Source organism: Alligator sinensis, unplaced genomic scaffold, assembly GCF_000455745.1.
Source record: "Alligator sinensis unplaced genomic scaffold, ASM45574v1 scaffold784_1, whole genome shotgun sequence".
Lineage (NCBI taxonomy): Eukaryota > Metazoa > Chordata > Crocodylia > Alligatoridae > Alligator > Alligator sinensis.
The window spans coordinates 824,655-845,045 of record NW_005842318.1 but is presented as its reverse complement, the minus strand read 5'-3'; the positions used below and the strand labels follow the sequence as shown (position 1 = coordinate 845,045).

Here is a 20,391-nt window from a genome sequence, read left to right as displayed (position 1 = left end):
TGGTGCTTCCCCCCCCCCCCCCCCCCACCAGTATTGGAAAATCTCAAACTTTAGTCATTATTCACTATTATCACTTTTCCTACAATAGAGGAAAATGCTATGTGGATAAAATGTCAGACCAATTTATTATAGGCATTCAAGCACTACTTCTTAACTTCACAAAACTGAATCACTTAATATTAATGTACATATAATGTTCTGAACACAGGCAATGCTATAAAATGCTAAGCTATTATGACTCAATGCTTTAAACTGATATTTATGAGTTCTACATATCTAGGACTGTGCCTCAGATAAAGCACACTTGAAGGAGTTATCTGAGGAGGTGTGAAGGAATTGGGAATAAAACCCATGTAATTGGGGGTCAGAGGTTTAACCAGCAGCATGGTTCTTCAGAGCTACTTATGAATAATTATACCTTCTCCTGTGTAGCCTCAAAGATGGAACTTGCTTGTGATTATAACAAAGTTTCTTTTAGAAGAGCCTTGAACACTTTTTTTAATTCTCCAAAGATTTCCTAGTAATGACTATCCCAGCTGTACTGCATCTACTGCTGGGATGTAACATCACTTTTCTGGAAAGCACCCTGTTAAGTGTAATGGTCTGGGAAACTCGCTTAGAAGCAATTTTAGCATAGTAAGAACTACAAATAGCTCTAGCTTTCTCTTTCCTCCCTGAATTGTAGATTTGCCTAGGCATAGTAACTATCTTTGCAGGAGACTGTTTGACTCTGTATACTATGGACTAGAGCCAGATAAGGTCCTAGGATCCTACTGGTTGGGTACTGCAACATCTAAATTTTAGGCCCCTGATACCTGGAATTAAATCAAACCCAGTTATGCTTCTAGGTTTCCAATGTAGTCTATGAAAAGAGAAACTAAATCCTGCAGGGAGCTGCCTAAACCTTGTTAGCAGCAAATAGTAAGCACTAGGATGTCTCTGAACTCCAGCTGCTTTCCTAGGACTGAGGCACCTCAACCCAATCAGGGTCCAGAGTCTTGAATCCTTTCCTGAAAGTAGGTAGGTAGGTGCCCACTGTTCTTTCAAGGAATGGCAGCAGGCTCACTTCCACTCTTTGAAGTGGTGATGGTAAGGCTGTTATTGCCCACCTCTTACATAATAGCCTAGTGATTAAAGCAGGCATCCAAGAACCTGCAAGGGCTAGTTTATAGTCTGAGGGGACTTGTATTTTCGGTCTTCCAGGAGACTGCCTTAACTAAAAACTTTATGCTAACCTCAAACCACTGTTTACCTTTTTTTTGCTGGCAAAGTTGGGCCACAGTGCAGAGAGGGTATGCTTACCATTAGGTTAGGGTACTTACCTGGGACAAGAAAGTTCTGGGTTTCATTCTGTACTCTTCCTAGTGTTTAGGCATTTAACAGTAAATAATCATCAAATAAACCTGGGAGCAGAGACTGGTATCCAGGGCTTGCCACTTCTAGCTGAATGTAGATCCTAAGCTGTTTTCCTCATTTAAAGACTGCTTGATATACTTATTTACTATGTTATTTCCTATTGTGCCAGTCTCTCTTTATGATGTGCAAGACCTGGGATTGTAAACTCTTTAGGGTGGGATTTACTATCACTTACACTTGTAATGCTCACGTTACATCTGGGCCCTACATATCACTAAACTAATTTTCCTCTGCAGATGGCCAAGGCTGGTTTTATCCACTGTCCAAATGAAAACGAACCAGATGTAGCAAAGTGTTTTTTTTGCCTGATAGAACTGGAGGGCTGGGAGCCAAATGATGATCCATGGTATGGCCATATTCTTCTTCATACTTTATATTATGAAACAGATAAGAATGGAAGAACAATGGCAAAGTTTTTCAGCCTGTCTAATCTTAAAGTCCAATACCAGCTCTTTAATTAGTGATGCACATGTCTCTCTCTCAATGATTGTGAAACATTCACTCTGCCCCCCCCCAAAAAAAAGATTTACATGAATAACCTAAAATGGCAGAAGTAAATGTAGCTGTTGTGCATTTGAAGTGAGCAACATTAATTTACATCTAAGAATCTCCCATTTTCTCTCTTCCTCCAATACCAGGTAAAAGAAGAAAAAATTCATACAAGAGCTAGCAAAGGGGGGAGGGGGAGGGAACAGGGCTTTGATCTGTGCTACTTTAGGACAAAAAGGAAAGGGACAGAGGAGCCCAAAGTTTTTCTAAGTCCGATAACATTTTCCATATTCTTTAGATTGGAGATGAACTGAAAGGAAATCTGTGGTAGAGTTGTTTTTTGTCCTCTCTAACATTGAGATCAAATATTCACAGAATGAAATTCTTGCAATGTATTCATACTGCAGGTTGGAACATGCCAAACGCCCCAGCAATTGTGGCTTCTTATCCCTAACTAAGAACTTTGATGATCTAACAGTGGAGGAGTATTACCTGTTGGAGATGGACCGACTGAGGACTTTCCTTGTAAGAGCTTGTGTTTAACTATTTTAAATCTATTGCTTTAGCTTAAACTGAGAATGAGAGCCCTAAAATGCAAGGGGGTATCCACTTGAAGTGATGATGCATCAAACACCAGGCGCAGCTAAATATAAGGTTTGATATAAAAATGAAACCCCTTTGCCCATAAAAATGAAGCTACCTTTTGCCCCTGCTATAACACAGTAAGCAGAGAAAAATGGGCAATTCTAGATCTAAAAGTTCTAAATCTCATCCTCTTGGGTGATATTTTAAGGCCTAGATAAGGATCAGATGGCAGAACTCAGCTTTGCAGCACTTCATGTAATATCCAAGTATGGGAAAACTGTGTATGCAAAAATGCATTGTGGAGAGATAAGTGCCTTAGAATGGAACCACAAAAGTGAGTCCCAAAATCAGCCAGTGGAAAATGCTGAGGAATGTAGTATGTTAAGTCCCAGTCACTAACCATAACTTAAGCACCTTATTCTGGACTGCAGGAAGATGCTTTCTTCAACCTTGGACTCTGCTCTAAGCCCTCTCCTAGAGTTAGAATTGGAATTAAAATTTGTCACACAATCTCTTTTCTTTTAAAAGCCAAGAAGGTATTGGAGGGGTCTGGGTTGTAGCTGTGTTGGTCTAAGGACATAGGCAGACAAGGTTCCTTGGGTGAATTTGATATCTTTTATTAGACCAACCCAAATGTATTGGTATTGGTACTTTCAAAGATGAACAGTGGCCTACTTACCCAATATTTGAGGTTAGAACACTGAATCCAGATCTCCCACCTGATGGTCTATTTCCTGTCTTAAGGAGATTTGAACCTGTATCTCTCCTGCATTTTAGAAGAATGGTTTGACCCAATGAATATCTACATTAGTCTCAATCCCTCCTGAAAGTCTCTTCCACTTTGCATGGAACATGTTGCTGTTTCAGAATATCCCATAGCATGGTGCTTAGGAAGCTCTTGATAAAAAAGGCAAGCAACAACTGTACTTGCTCCTTCTCCAGCCATATTTTATGTGGAGCCTGAGCAATTAGACATTGCCTGCTTGCCCTCTGGGCAAGCAAGCTTGAGGTAGACCTAGCTTCTGCAGCCTCAAGGGCCTAGATATAAAAAGCCTCAGCCTAGACTGTATTAAATAATTATGTACATGTCCTGATGCAGACCTTTTAGAAGCCTAGAAAAGTTTGGTGTTCCCAGGGCTGGGTGTGGCAGCTCAGCAGGGATCTGAACACTTTTAACATTTCTTTTGGAATCTGCACTTATTTTTTTGGAGGGGGGGGGTTGTTTGTGTGTTTGTTTGTTTGGGGGTTTTGTGTTCTTGTTTGTCCTTGTGTTTTGTGGGGTTTTGTTGTTGTTGTGTTTGGGTTTTTTTGTTTGTTTGTTGGAATCTCAACTTTGACCTTGGGCGCATCACTTGTCTGTTACATGCTTGCATATCTTAAAGATCATTCTGGGTTTGGTTTGGGTTTTTTTTAGTGTAAAACTGGCAGAAGCACAATATGGTCCTTTGAAAAAGAAGTTGCTGCAACCAGAAAACGCCTCCTTGATCACTTTATCAGCAAACATCAGTATACTCCAGAGCCTGAGCTGCCAGTACCTCATCATGCTGCTTCACCTGACCAAGCTCCAGAAAGCCCTAATATTCATAAATGCAAACCACAGCACAGTAATGAATCCAAAAGCTAGGATTTTTTTGTTTTGTTTTGTTTTAAAGGCCCTAATCTTTATGAGAGAGCAAGCTGTACAAGAAGCACTTGTTATAATTAACTCCCTCTTAACTTTCAGAGTATGCTTGGTCACTACTGCAGGTGTGGATCAACAAATGTGCTGCTAATCAGGCATTTGACACAACGTGCATTGACTTAATGTACCTGTGCCGGCTTTTAGAAGGTGAAATGTTTTGTTTTTAATAAAGCTTTATAACTACTGCAGCATGCTTAATTCTGGCCCTTCTGCTATAGCCAACTTTGTGAAGTTGGACAGTCCAAGTTAAATCCACTGATGAGCTTTTTACAAATGAAAGGGAACAAAGCAGTACTAGGCAACTTATGAAGAGGCATATATAAGTATCTCTTGTTTACTGCTTTAGGGTACTATCAGCTTGTTCATGAGGGCTAAGTACAGACACTTGGGGGCATTAGGAGGAGGTTACATTGGTTCAAAATGGTTGCCTGATATCAGGTAAGTCATGATGGGGGGCTAGGGCAGAGACAGGTGCGACCTGCAGATGGGGAGGGGACAGGTGTGACCCACAGGGTTTTGCTGGTGTCCAAGAGATTCTGGTTGGATTGGCAGGGGGGGGGAGGGGGCAGGCTCATGGGATCCATGGAGAGCTTGGGGAGATTGGGGACTACTCTAGCCCCATTCTGCCTCTTTCCGCCCCTCTCCCCAATGTACTTGCTTGGCTCCGGCAGTGACAAAAGTCGATAAAAGCAGCTTGTAGGATATGGGTTGATAGGGTTGGCTTGTCGGGGGTGGGAGACCTGGACAGAACAAGGGGCGGGTGGGGCAAAAAAAAAGCCTAATTAATTCCCTATTGACCAACTTCTTTCCACTATTAGCTTTCAGTAGATTCAAAATCTGTATCCAAAAAATGACACTGCTTCATTGCTCATAGTCTGAATCCCTGATTTCCTCTATTTCTGTGAAAGTAGTTAAAAACAACAAAATCAATATGTCTGGCCAATATTCCCAGCGAATCCAGAGACAATAACTCCATTCTCCATTTCAAAACCGATTCTTCATTCACTTCCTTGTCCTTCCTTCCTTCTCACTCTAGTTAGTGAAGCATTAATGTATGCTATATGAATGTTATCAATTACATGGGACTGGAAGACATGACCTGGATCATAAGGTCATTTGCCTGTAATCAGACTCTGTTCACATATAGAGCTTAAGACTGTAGGACTCCAGAAGGATATCCAAACTATCTTCCAGCACCCTGGACAAACTCTACATAAACTACTGCCCAAAATGATCTTAAGGGGCATCTCTATACATGCAGAAGGACTACTCTGATGTTCTGTAATTGCAACATGTCAGAGCAGACATGATTAATTACCATACTCTGGCAGAGTCCAGCATCTTGTGTATCAGAGTCCCTGTGCTGAAAAATGGTGATGGAGGCAGTTTAACTAAAGCTTGTTCCATGAGCTTCAGTCAAAAGCACCCCTGCCCCCATTTTTCTGTGCCTGGACATTGACACATGACACTCTGGGCAATTTAATTACAGAGACCCTGAGAGTTGCTCTAATTAAAGCAGTTCCCCCACTCCCATAGCATGTCTATAAATGCCCAAGGACATTACCTTATAAACCAGTTGCTAGTGATATTTAGTGTTTCTGAATTTGTAATTCTCTTAATATTACTATCAGTTAATTTACACTGTAAATATTATATTTATATTACCTACTTCTTAAATGGTGTGACAACCTGTTCCCACTGTCTGAACTCAGTGAAAGTAAACTTAACATGGACTTCTTTGATAGCAATGCAAAATCAGAGCCCAAAATAAGGGTGTGCTTCAGAAAGTAATGGCAATTTTGAAATAAAACCATTTTGTGTGCCCTGAGCAGGAAACTATACAGCAGCAGGAACACTGATGGTGGCATTGTTTAATGCACACAATGCATTGTTTATGACCAGGCCTGGCAGGATTCAATTTTTATCAATAAACATCAATAAACGGTGAGTTTACTTCACACTCAGACCGATGGAACATATCAGTAATCAAAATTTATAGAAAGGAACTGTAACAGAACCCTTATCCCTGTTACTGGACAGTGAGAAAAAAAAAGAGATGGAGGGCGGAAGGGTTAAAGAGGAAAACAATGAATAGCCTAATGACTCAATTAAGCAATTAGCTGCTCATTCACTGGTGTAGAAGCCAGTTGGAGGGAGATAACAGGCTACTCAAACAAACCCTTACCCAAACCCCAGAGGTGGGAGCAGGGGAAGGGGGAAGAGTATTTGAGGCTCAAGCCCAGTGGCAGTAAGGTGCTACACAGGATGGGCCGGCCAAGCGCGGGGGACTCGAGGTAGCTGCTGCCTCTTCCCATGTTCCCATGGGAGTGCTGCTACCTTCCTTCTCTGGTCTCTGACCGCCCGGCTCTTTCCTAATGAATGAACAGAATGATTTTAAGCAGGTATGGTTTATCAATTTATAGTTATTTACTCTTTATATTTTGACATCTGATTTTATAAAGCTTTTGACGGTACTAAATTGTCATTACTAAATTGTCTGCCCCCACATCCCTAATTTCATGCGATCTGGAAAATTTAAATCAATAAAAATTAAAATAAAGACTTAAAAATAAACATTGATTTTAGCTGTTGAAATTATAAAAACATAAAAATCAAAATCTGCCAAGCCTATTTATGACAAAGTAGAGAAGTGATATGGTCCAGGAAATGATCATAGCACACAAAATTGTTTTATTTTGAAATAACCATTACTTTCTGACACATGCTTGTATACTGGGACCCAATCTGAGAAAGGTAACTGATAACATGTTCGTAAGCAACTGTAAAATGCCATAACTGCCAAAAAAACAAACAAACCCATCACAGCCTAATAAGTAGCTGCTTTTAACTTTTTTCAGAAACTAAGGAAGTACTTCTATTCAATGAAGGGAGTACAAAAGGAGATACAAGAAGAGTACAAAGGTTACAAAAAGAGATAAATAACCACTCAGAAAAATGCATATACAAATATGATGCACTGCCTCTAATGAAACCAGCTTTGAAACAGAACCATTTGCCATACCATTTGAACTAATTTCTCTACCAGAGTCCCATTTCCCTAAGATTACAGGTAAAAACTGAATTATTGAAGAAACCAGACTGCTGTTCATAGAAACAGTGATATAAAGATCCATACAATTTCTAAGAGGAGAAATGGAAATGCTGGATTGCACTGGATAATATCCAATACTTCAAAGTTTCTGCATTTCTATACCTACTTTGTCAGGCCTCAAGCAGCGAATGACAAGCATCCTCTGGAATTCACTCATTTTCTTCTGCCACTCTTCAGGGAAATCCTCATGGTGAGGCTCCTACAAGCATACATATAGTAAGTTAGCTTTATGTTACTAGCATTCAGAAATTCCCAAGAGTTCAGAACAGACTACCATGGTTCACTCTGAGGTATCCACAATGCATCTGAGCCAGCAAGAACATGGTGGATAACAACTGCAGGAATAGTGAAGATATTACTTGTTTACACTGCATGAAAATGTTCAGCTTATTGTGCAATGAAGCAAATACTATAGCTAACCTGAAATATTTCAAAGGAATAGAAAAGCAGAATTCAAAATTTCTTCCTTCCCTTCTCTATAATTTTAAAGTTGCTCTCTAATTTCCCTTATTTCCCTCTCCCTCTATGAACATCATATTCCACGAGAAATTACTCTATGGCAATGTTCCCAATGGTGAGTTTTATCATGTGTCACATAGTATATGGTAGGTTTCTTAAAGCTGTAGCTTCTGAAGTGAGAAGATCACACGAAATCTTGGCATTCGACTTTTTCCTGGCTACAGAGAAAATATGAATCCTAAGGACTCAATTTACAAGGCAAAGAAAAAGAACCCATTTTTTTATTTGAAAATGTGTGATTCAGTTTAGTAAAGGATCTGACTTACAGCCATACCAGTACCATAAGTCTCACAAGGGAGTAGGGATAGTTTGGTTAAAGTTTAAGAATAGAAGGAGGTAATAAACAAAAGGAGTTAAGAGTAATGCTGCTCAGCATGGCAACATTTAACCAGTGTGTACCTTGCCACATGGAAGGTGAGTTAGGCATCTACGAATGGATTCACAAAGCAAACAATGAGGGAGACTGTAGGAAAGCTGCCCATACCAGTCATATGAAAAGGAAGATTAGAGTTTAAGCCATACCCATAAATGTGTTATGTACCTCCTTCAACTTGGACTCAGGCCCCCTCTACACATGCTGGTAAAGGCACAATGAGATCTAATGAGATGAAATCCAGATCTAATGAGATGCACTGCTGGGACCAAGTGTCTGCAGCTTCAGGATACTAACTCCTGGCAGTGTGGGGTGCTGCCAGGAGTTAGTGTCAGTAGTTGCTGGAGCTGAGAGTCCCCCCAGTTGCAGCACCCCCCAGTCAGGGGAAGACTGAGAGAGCAGAAGCTGCACTCCTCCCAAGCACAGACGAGCACTCTTCCCTGGTCTGGGAAGGGTGCAGAGAAACTGTAACTGGACGACTCCTGATCACAGAGGAGTTGAGTGTACAGAAGTTCATTCTATCAAGAGAAACTCTCATGCAAGAGAGATCTTCCAAGTGTCAAGGTAGAAGATCTCTCTTATAGATGGGGCATGTTTCCTCTGCAAAGAACTGAATGAACACCTGTATGCCTGTAATTTCTACTGGGAGAGTGGCAATTCTCCTGGTAGAAATTAAACATCTGTATGTGGCCACAGTAAAGGAAAGATTCCAGATACAGGAGAATTATGTATATTGCAAAGGAAACATTCACTAAATATTGAACACACACTTAGAATGCTCACACAGAGCAAATGCACGTCTAACTTCAATGAGAAAAACCTACTATGTTTCTGCTAAAAACAAAGGCTGTGAACTACTAACTCTTGCTGTCTGAATTTGATAGTAGATGAGTAAATCAACACCAAATGCATCCTATTTAAAGAACTAAGCCCCAGAGTAACCTTTTAGGATTCTTAGAAGCACTTTTTCCAGTCCCTAACATCTATGAAACTATGAAACTTCCCCTGTCCACCACTTGCAAACTCATGCCCTGCGCTCCCTATCACTCATGCTCTATGCTCCCTGTAGGAAATTGGGATCTGGCCCCCAGTCCCAACAATCACATTTTCTGCCATGCATGTGTGGCATGCCAAGGAGGTGTAATTGCTGGAATTGGGGATCATATCCCATCATGCCAGCAGATGAATATCTGCTAACCTCCTAAGAGTACCATTGTGGCTTTTAAAGCACAGCCTTGCTCAGGAGAGGTACTGAGCTTCAAATGGATGTTTCCTGTACATGGAGGTACTTTTCTTTCTCTTCCTTGGCTTTCCCTTTTCAAAGCCAACCTTTTCTCTGCCCTTTTTTTCAAATGGCTGCTTCCCAGGGAGGAAACCAGAACTATCAGTCCCTACATGTCCCAAGTAAAGGGAATAACAATTTGACTTACCCTTGTACAACTGTCCAAAGAAGAGCAAAGTTTTCTGTTCATATTTTATCCCTCTGTGCCTTAAAAGACCTTCTTCACAACGGGCACCTATACACATGCCCAACACCTGCTCCGATGCATTCTAATTGTAATGCATCAGAGCAGACTCAATTCATTGCTCCAGCAGCCTCAGCATCATGTGTATTTCAGCATCCCTGTGCTTCAGAATGATGGTAGGGGCACTTTTTAACTAAACCTGTTAAAAAAACTTTAGTTAAAGCACACCTGCCACCACTTTGAAGCATGAAACACTGAATACACAAGACACTGTGGGAGTTTTAATTAGAGTGTCTCCCAAAAGCCACTCTAATTAAAGTGCTTCCTGCCCACCCAGGAACACGTGTAAAGATGCTCAATCTGAGTTAGTAACAAAGGTGCAGAATTGGGTTATAAATTATATTCTTCAATTTCACTCATAGTACATTTCTAACCAAAATAAAAGTTTTACCAGTGAAACAGGCAATCATTTTTTCAGATCTTTTTTCAAAATCTTTTATGTATTGGGGAAGAAGGAAGCTAGCTCTACATTTTTAAATGCTAGACATATTCAGTGTATAAAACATAAACAAACACATACAAAATACATACAAACAGATCTCTAGATGAGTTTCACAAAGCTTCTGGATTATCTTTTTAACAACTGAGAGTGGGCAAAATTTTTCACCATTTCCATACAACAGTGGCAAAAAGGGGTCAGATTTACAAGGAGTAAACCAATGCAACTTTGCTGAAATCCACTTGCAAAATTCAGTAATGGGTGTTTAAGTTAAAAGTTGGATGTAACATTGTCAATAATATGTGAGTGTCAAAGTAACATAATTCACAGGGAAAGCAACTTCATGAATGCATAATATGAAATGTTCCCTAATTAAAAATCGTTTTAAGTCTAAACAGACAAGGTAAACAAAGCCTGGCAGGACAAACCAGCAAAGAAAAGTGAAATAACTCATGTAAGATCACACACTGGGTCAGTAGCAGAGCCAGGAATACAACCCAGACTCCTAGTCCAGTACTCTGTCCACTGGACAAAAATTGGCATCTACATTTCGCATATAATAACACAGGCCTATACAATGTCTTGAAAAATAATTCTTAATATAACTGAGCACAGCAAAGACCTGCATAGTCATCTTGTATTTTGGTTTTCTTAAATTAAGCAGATTTCTCCTATCATCCCACTTATTGTAATTATTTTTCTTTGATTATTTTTTAATCCAATCCAATGCAAAATGTATCTTGGCATACAAAAGCTAGCTGACAAATTGCAATACCCTACCTTAGATATAATTTGCATGAATAATTATGTCCGGTTACTGTAACAATGAAACATTGCAAGATTATAGAATTTACTTTGTTTTTTCTGAATACTTAAATGTGATTCATTATTCTGAAAAAGCAAACAATTCGTAATAAAATTTAAGCTCTTTCTGTTAACATACCAGACTATCGTACACAGATTTCCATCCATCCTTCAGCCGTATAAAATCTTTACGAATCTTCTTGAAGCATGGCAAATCATCTAGTCGACAGATTTCATCCCATGCCTTCTGAGGAAGCCAGGTGCAGGGATTAGAGAATGGATTATCCAGTCCTATGCCACCAGTTAGCAAAAACTTCCACTCACTCTCATTAATCTGCAGTTAAAAACAACACTAATAAGCCTGTATAATAAATACTTAATTAATATTGGACAAGTAGTGTTTCATCACATCATGTAGGTAATTGATAGATTTATCTGAATTTTTGCACTGAAAATAGAAATTCTTCTGTGATACTACCAAAGGCACATTTCCAAAAGCTTCAATGTTTTAATTCAGTTTAGGTAAAACTCCAAAGCCTGAAGCTGAAGTTATTCCTGTCACAACCAAATTAAGTAGTGCCCATGTCACAAACAAGTAAAACCATTCAAAACAGTTTTAGTCTGCACTAGGTTAACTAAGAGTTAACTAACAAAAATGATAGTAACAGTTTTTTTGCTGCGCATGTCAAAAAGAGATTTATAACTGCAACACTAACTAGAAATGAAACTTAGCCTTTTGTGCTGTACATAAATCATTATAATTGGTCAAAGAAAACAAGGAACAACCCTGTGATAAGACCCTAGCGAAGACCGCTAGATAATTGGCGATTCTAATTAAATTTATGACGTGGCGAAAAGCAATTGGCTATTACACAAATAAAACCCGTCTTCACTTCTGTGAAGAACGGGAGACCTCCACACACGCACCTAAAAAACCTCTGAACGTATGCGTGAGAGTAACTGACAAATTGATCACTTGTCAGTTTCTCTCCCGTCTCAACCCAATTCTCAGACGTAACTCGACGACTTGCCGGCCCGACCTTTTCTCCATTTCTCTGCCTCTTATGCAGACCGACGAACTCTTTTACGACCTACGAACCTTAAGCTGTAACTAACCAAGTATCTTTGACCTCCGTCTTTTACCACCTTGATGGCGTGAGTAAATAATCTTGCTTTGCAACCGATAAGCGTCCGCCTAATTAATTCCACTCCAAGCGTCACAAGTACCCGCCTGACGGACCCTTATCTGCCCGGGTGGGAGTCAGGGAGAGCTGCTGGCCGGCTGCCCTGGGTCCCAACAATTCCAAAATTTCCTAAATGTGTTCCACACAAGTATAGGGCTGTAGGTTGTAGCCATGTTGGTCTAAGGACATAGGCAGACAAGGTTCTTTGAGGAAATCTGATATCTTTTCTTAGAATATCATACTTACCCAAAGAACCTTGTCCTTCACACAAGTATACACCTTGAACCTTATCTATGACTAGTACTTCCTCAAGTGAAAAATGAATACTTTCAGGTGTCTAGATTTTTGACAAACCACCTTTGTTGGGCTCACTTTCTCATTCATCCACAGTATCACAGTATACACAAATCAGAGCTATGTACAGAAATTAATATTTTTCAGATTTTGAAGCAAATTTCAGATCTAAATATAAAATCCAAATATGAGCTTCTAACAAGGCCCATCTGTTTCCTAGTATTCTATTCAGCACAAACCTGTTTAACAAACCTGTACACCCAGGTCCGGAAAATTAGATTTTTAGACTTTTAGCGTTTTTTTAGCTTTCTGGTCACCCAAACCTATCACCACATACTACTCCTTGTTTTTTTAATCGTGTGCATTTCACTTTACTATATCATTTAGATGGTTATAGTGACCAAAATATGTTTTCTGAACCAATAAAAGATAAATAGCCTAAAATATTCCATTGCTAATACTAATACTGTTCATCAGGAAACAGATATAATTTTAAAAGACTGCATTTTCCTATCAATTTAAAATAATTCTGTGAAAAGTGATCTGCTAAGACTGATTATAAATGTTAAGACACAAAGGGTCTTATTTTTCAGAAAAAAGCCCTATAAAATCTATATTAAAGTTAACAGTAAAGTAAGCCCTGTTTCCTTCTCCATTGTAAGAATTGAAACTATAACTTTATTTTGAAATGTTTTTAGAACTCACATTGTACTAAACTAGTTAATTTTGTATATATTTCCAGATTGATAAGTATATGCCACAGCCTCACCACTAACACAGGCATTAATAGCTTTCTAGTTAACATACAGTAAATATAATAAAGTAAAATTTTTCAAAATATCTGCAGATGGAATGTAATGGGCTGGTTTCATTTTAACTAAAGATCTGAAGACTGCCTATCATCTAGTATTAATTTGGCTAGACCACTTTAATTTATTCTAGGGAATTCACTTAATTGATTTATAATTACATATTAAAATTTTAAAAAACACACATGAATTTGTTTACATATAGGCTTGATTTTCCAGTGACATTATATATATCCCTACATAATGATATAAATATGCAGTTTAAGAGCTACAGTACTAAATGGAAAATTATTTTAAAGCACTGACCAATCCTTCATGCTTCAGAAGATTTACTGTTAAACAAAAGGAGAAGAGCAATTTGTCCTTTTCAAAGAGCGAGCGACAGACATTAACATAGAGTGAATAAGTAAAATGATCCTTGAGAATCTTCAGCCTGAAAGTGTCAGAGAGAAAATAAACTTAAATTAATGTCACTTTAAAGGCTGCACACTTTGGAAATCCTATTATAAACTACTTAGACCTTAGTTATTCTAATAAACTTTGTGGTCAATTACCCTAAAACAATCAAGGATACTCATTAAATGTGTGCACCAATTTGGGAATACAATACAAAAACATTTCAACAGAATTACATTTCACTACCGAGTGATTTTCTGGAAGGGCAAAGGGAGGGCTACACTTTCCCATTAAAAAAACCCAGCAATAGTCTTTGCTTTATATTAATAGTGAAATTTAAAAAGTAGAAACAAATAGCCTATTTTAGTGGCTGTACAAAAGAAATTTCCAATCTTAGCACTCTATTTCTCTTGATAGTATGCAATGTAAATGTAATGAGAACATTGTGCTGAATTAACAGTAACTTCCTTAAAAAGCGAACTCAAGACAGCAAAGCCACTTATTATCTTATAACGCAATGTACAAGAAGGAGGTTTTGTGTTGTGCTCTGGGTTTGAAAAGAGATCACCCAAAACAAAAACAAAAGGATCAAGCAGAGGCCAAGAAATTCATTGTTCAAGCTTGCAAACCCATGTAAAAAGAGCAAGATGAATGGTCTTCCTAATCTGCCGATACCAGTGAATGTCAGATGTATTTGTGAAGACAACTGATGCCTTTGCACTGTTCTTTAGGATCACTTTTATTTTGTGGAAATGCTTCTTCTGAAACTGTGCTACCATGAACTGACTTCTGACCAGGAAGAAATTTGGAGTTGTCTACAGTCTATGTAGACTGGAAGGTGGAAGGCTTTTTTCTTGACAGAGTTAAGAATGGAAGAGAAGCATATCAAAGAGTTTTTCTTTTTTCTTTCTTCCTTTCTTTTTTTTCTATCTTTTTACTTCCCTCCACTCTTACACCATTCAATATCTGTCAATATCTAACAGTATAGCCAATCCTGATTTTTTTTTTTAATTTGGGCAATCATTTCAAAGGAATTAATAATATAACAGCAGTTCAGCTCAGATTCATTCTACACGTGAAAAGCTGAAAGGAGATAGCAGCATGTGATAAAATGTAAGACAATGTATGAAAGTAAGTTACAGTGTTTACATTAGAAAATGATTATAACAGTAACCTCTGTTAACAATAATAGAGTATGTAATGGAAATTAATGAATGACTGGTGAGGTGGCCCAAAGCCAAATTCTCCCATGAAAGTCATTAATGCTCAAGAAATCCTCTGTGCCTTGCTTGTTCATGTATAAGTAAAATCAGGGCCAAAAAAGAAATAATTTTTTCTCACTTTGTTGGATAGAACTAGAATAACGGGTTTAAACTAGAAGTTCTTTCAGCCAGCTCCATATTTTGATAACCCGTATTAAATTCCAATTGGTAAAGACTGGTCTTGAATTTATAACCCCAATAGTACTTTTTTTTTAAAAGTACTTTTTAAAAAGTCCCTCGAAGTATTGTGTTCTGACTGAAATGCTTAGCAAACAGTATTTGTAGTAATTTTAATACAATGTGGGGCTGTGCACAGATACATCTGGCTTAAATCGAGCTCATGTTGCCTAAAGGAACTTCACTGAAAAGAAACTCTGAAGAAAAGATGATCTTTGGGGTCACTGCAGGTGCTTGTACACTTTATCCGTTGTTTAGATATGTCATGAAACAGAACCAAAAATCACCATTTCGCTAGGTTAGTTGCATCTAAAAATACACGTTGATATCTTTCTATCATGGTCGATTTCTACTTATCATGGTAAACTAGACCACCTCCAACATTTTTTATTGTTAACATGGCCAATTGTTCCAGCAAGATTATTTTTTATCATGATAGTTTCAGGATGAGTATTCTTACGCACAGCTAAAATTCCCATTTTCTCAGTTCCAACATGATTTGTTCACAAGGTGCTGCCTGGGTTCACTGAGAAATCCAGGTAATTTCTATTGTAATGTGGCCATTACACACCAGGTGGAAAGGATCAAAATTGTTCTTAAAATGTGTTGGGCAGTTCATCTCCTGATTGAAGAATCAGGTTAATTACAATTAATTTTTGTTGAACTAAAACCTTTTCCTGTTACTAAATTGTAATGTAATTGTAATGTGCAGTACAATACAACTGTAATTGTAATGTACTGTACTTATCTGTGCTTCCATGTCCTTGTGTATAGGCAGACAGTTAGAAATTGAGGGAGGGAACCCTATCATGTGACCTGGGGTGGCCCAAAACAGTGGATGATGAGAGCAGGCCACTTGCTGCCAGCAGGGGGTCCCCCACACCACCAGGCCCAGTTGGAGGGGGAGACTGGCTGGGAATTTTGAATTTTTAAATGTTCCAGGGACCTCAGAAATGTGGGGGGGATGGGTGGTGGAGACTGTTGAACAGAGCAAGTAAAGTGCCTGGCTTGGCAAATGCAAGTCCCAGTTAAGCAGGTTTTTGCCAATTCTGGGAGAGAAGACCAACATGTAGCACTGGGTGCATGCGGTATGGGTCGGGTAACTACGGGTAAGTAATCATTATGGAACAGGCTTTTGGCATATCAGAAGGTAATGAAAGAATGGGGATTTGGTAGTAAGAAAAGGGGGTGCTGGAAAGGATAGTTAAAGTAACTTGGTCTTGAACCCATAAGTAAAGCTGTGTTAAGGTCACCAACCAAGCCATGCATTGGGACACCCCAAAGCAACACACACTAGGGTCTTGTAACAGGAGCTGGGGAGAATAGCTATTGACATGTAAATGGTGTATTTTCATGCACATGGACCAGATTTGCAGGCTTTGGGGACTAGGGTCTGGGGACAGCCAAAATTGTCTCTGTGAACTGCTTGCTAAATCTAAGAGTATGGCTTCCTCCATTCCTAATTGACTAAGTGACAAGAAAACAATAATACAGTATTGCTGGCCATAAAAGAGTCACATTGCAGAAATCTGTTTCTAGAAGAGGAAACTAGATGATTTATGGAACTGGGCTGGAGTCTGTTCAAACTCCTGGAATGCCACACAGGTTGATGAAAAAACTGTACAAGGTGCTGACATGTTTTGAAGAAGATGAATTTAGGGATCATAAGACTATAGTGACTTGCTGGCCATACCTTAATGGCAATGATTGCCAGATCTGGGCACACGAAAGCAGCTCTAACTGGTGGGAACACATTGTTATATCAACTTGGAATGATGATCAGTGACTAGAGACATTGAGAATGAGCAGGGACACCTTCTTCCACATAGTTAGTATGCTGTCACTGCACATTGAGCTGGTGCAAGACAACTGTCATGTGGAAGCCTATCACCCCAGAGAATCATGTTGCCATGGCCATGATGAAACTGGCCACGCCAACAAGCCTGCGCCATGTGGCAAATCAGTTCAGCATGGCTCCCTACACAGCTGGGGTGGCAATAAGAGAAGTCTGCAAGCTGCTGCAGGAACTGGCAGCAAACAAATTCATCTGCCTCCATAACCCCAGGGAGGTGGTGGAAGGTTTCAGGATGATGGGCTTTCCGAACTGCATGGGAGCACTGGACAGCACACACGTTCCTGTCCTGTCACCTTCCCAGAACAACTGATCATTTGTCAACAGATAGGGATTTCCTTCAGTCATTCCCCAAGCTGTAGTGGATCACCAGGTAAGATTTACTAACATTTACACAGGATGGGCAGGATGTGCCCAGGATGCACATGTCTTTCGAAACTCACCACTGCCTGAGATGATGAAGAAGGGCCAATATGCCCCAGAAATGGAGGAGGTGTCATCTGCAGTGTTTCAGTGTCACTCCTTATAATTGTGACGTGGCTTACCCATTCCTGCCCTGGCTCATGAAACCATACGGGGGGGCAAGTGACTGACCCACAAAAGCAGACCTTCAACTACCACCTAAGCAAATGCCACATGACCACAGAATGTGCCTTTGGGCGCCTGAAAGCCTGGTGGAGGTCAATGAACTGGAGGTACAGCCAGAGAACATCACCGCTTTCATAGTGGTGGCCTGCATGCTGCATAATATCTGTGAAACAAGGGGAGAAATTTTCAGTGAGTCTTGGGCCCAAGATTTGAGGGAAGTGAGAGCAACTGCCAGATCTACACTGAGACAAGCAGGACAAGAGGTGAGGTTAGACATTCAAGCAAACAACAGCAGGGGAGCTATGGTCAGAAATTGCCTGGCAGCACACTTAATGGCTGCTCAGGTGGGCAAATATGCTCTGTAACTGTGTACCTGCATGGTTTTTTAATTTCATTTCATATCAGTTTGGAATTCAATAAAGTCTTTCTGAGAAACAGTTTGGATACCTTTTCTGATAACGGGGTCTGGGGGTTAGATACCTTTTTTGATAACAGGGTCTGGGGGATGGATACCTTTTTTGATAATGGGGCCTAAGGGTCGATGTGTTAGTGGTTTTACTTGGTGGGGGGGCCGGGATGGGAAAGGAAGAAGTCATCTTCAATGTAGGATGAAGGAGTGCTCTGGGTGTGGGACACGGGGAATGAGTCTGAGGTGAGTGGGAGCGCTTAGTCAGGTGCCTGAAGACTTGATAGAAGAAAGGAGTTTTAGCAGAAGACTGGTGGGAGGAGGTGACTGCAGGGACTGAAGTGCACACAAGCACTGAATGAAAAAAATTAGTCTCTCTCTCTAGGCAGCCCAAGTGTGAAGCTGAAGTTTCTTAAGTAATACAAAGAAAAAAAAGAAGGGGTTAATGCTGTATCAGGTGTGTCTCGAAACCAGAGGCATGTAATTAAAACAAAGGGATCAGAGTAACCAGAGATGCAGGGAACCAGAACTGACATGCAAATAGGGTAACTGATAGGACAATGGCACTGACAATGGCAATGGCACTGTCAGAGTTAACATCTTCCCCCAAAAGGCAGACTACGGTTCCTTGGACTCTTCAACATAAGATGGTTTCATCCAGCCCTGCAAATTCATCCACTCCCAGGGCCTCAGCAAGGCAGACAGGATGCTCCTCAATGCCCTTGACAGATTGGAAAGGACAACGCACATTCTGGAAGAGAAAGGTCTCCTGCTGATCAACGCAGGGTATGATGTGTTAAACCTCTTGATGGAATTTCATGAGAGCTTTTTATCCTGAAGGTGGACAATGCTGAGAGAAATCCTAGAAGTTTTGAAAGCATATGAACAAGAAGAGATGTTACATCTGGAGACTGAGACTTATGTCTAAACTTGGAAGAAAACAATGGATAGCTATGGGGAGACAAAACCACATCTGACTTGTCAGAATCATGGAAAAATAACTTTGCAAGCTGATGAGGACACTGTCTGACTGTCAAAGGACAAAGGAAAAGCTTAGCCATTTTGCAATTTAACTCTGAGGATGCACTGATGATTGACACTGTATGAAAATAAAATAAAAAATTTGCTCCATCAAAAGAGTGTGGTCACTGATTTGTCACGCTTTTGATGGTGGGTGGGGTTCACTGGAAATGGTCCTGGATGAGAGGGCAGGACTGTGACTACATGCTGACAGGGAAAAAAGGGATATGCTAGGAGAAAGAGGGGGGAGGGTTAGGCTGCTGATTAATGCCCAATAAGGAAGAGCTAAGCTGTCTTAAACATGTCCATGGTTTCCAATTTTGTTCCCCAAGGCAAAATGGCAACCATCCTTACATTTGTTCTGTAAATGAGGAATGATCTGGCATGGACAAACAGATTTACAAAAAAACCCAAACCAATTGCTGTTTTGCCTTGAAATAAACCATGTCAGTACATTTCTCAGGGACAGCACCCAAAAATGCTTTGCTGATCAGCAGAAAATGTGTGCTTATGCGGTCTTACGCTGGCCGTTGGCTGTGCAGGGGAAGTATTTATGGAACTGCAACCAAAAAAAACAACACCATCTTTCACCATGTCCCTCCACATCACCCCAGGACACCCCATGCACCCCCTGCCTCACACCACATGCTGGCTGCTTATGAGGGCTTATGATGCCTGCCATCTTGCCCAATGTCCCATCCCATCTCACCCCATGCTCCCCATGTCTCAACCCATTTCCCCAAAATTAACAAAGCTAGTAGATTTGTCAGGAAGAGCACCCAAAAAATGCATCAATGAGTGAACAGAAGAAAATGGGGGGCGGGGGCAGAGTCTAACCAAAAGCCACCCGAAAAACATAAACCAATTACAAAATACATTCCTAAACTGCCCCCTGCTGTAATTTAGTAGGAGGAGGTCAGGAGAGTAAAATTGTTATGAGATGCCCTCTAGCATCTTTAATAGCACATTAATCAATTATGAGTGGTAAACACGTGACGTACGCATCATGTGCAAAATAGTAACGGGAATCATTGTGGTACAATGCAAGAGTGAAATAAAACCAGAGAATATCTTTAGCTAGAATAACCCAATAATGTGTACAAGCACCCTACTTTATTTAACTAAGTGCACCAGACATTGCCTACATTACAATTTAACTATACGTCTCAAATAAAACAATAGAGAAGAGATGGCTCAGAAAGCACTAACTGCTGGCTGCTAAAGATACTCTCCCACCTATGAAATTATAGCACTACTCCCTTTCTCTCATCTTTTCTCTGTTTTGTTTACTGACACCTTCATGATGTAAATACAAGGTCACATTCTTAAATTTGTGCACGTGAGTACACACTCTGAAACTTATGAGCCTACTAATATGCTTAAATAAGTGCCTGCTTAAGTCCTTTGCTGAATCAGGACCTCGTGGCATAGCCACTAGGCTGAGCCAATAAGTGAGGAC

The 20,391-nt window shown here is 40.0% G+C and overlaps 2 protein-coding genes across 2 annotated transcripts in view; one reads left to right on the top strand and one right to left on the bottom strand.

Moving 5' to 3' along the window:
• LOC106722454 (baculoviral IAP repeat-containing protein 5.1-like) overlaps window positions 1-4,383 on the top strand; it is a 5,138-nt gene extending 755 nt beyond the window's left edge. The window contains exons 2-4 of the mRNA XM_014522216.1: window positions 1,653-1,762; window positions 2,313-2,430; window positions 3,905-4,383. Of these exons, the coding sequence (XP_014377702.1) occupies window positions 1,653-1,762; window positions 2,313-2,430; window positions 3,905-4,114 (438 nt within the window). The 3' untranslated portion in view covers window positions 4,115-4,383. The remainder of the gene's footprint in view (window positions 1-1,652; window positions 1,763-2,312; window positions 2,431-3,904) is intronic.
• The window catches only part of DNAH7 (dynein axonemal heavy chain 7), a 214,406-nt gene that overhangs the window by 24,719 nt on the left and 169,296 nt on the right, over window positions 1-20,391 (bottom strand). Inside the window, exons 52-54 of the mRNA XM_006028533.2 lie at window positions 13,538-13,664; window positions 11,084-11,278; window positions 7,390-7,482 (exon numbers count right to left, since the gene is read on the bottom strand). Of these exons, the coding sequence (XP_006028595.1) occupies window positions 7,390-7,482; window positions 11,084-11,278; window positions 13,538-13,664 (415 nt within the window). The remainder of the gene's footprint in view (window positions 1-7,389; window positions 7,483-11,083; window positions 11,279-13,537; window positions 13,665-20,391) is intronic.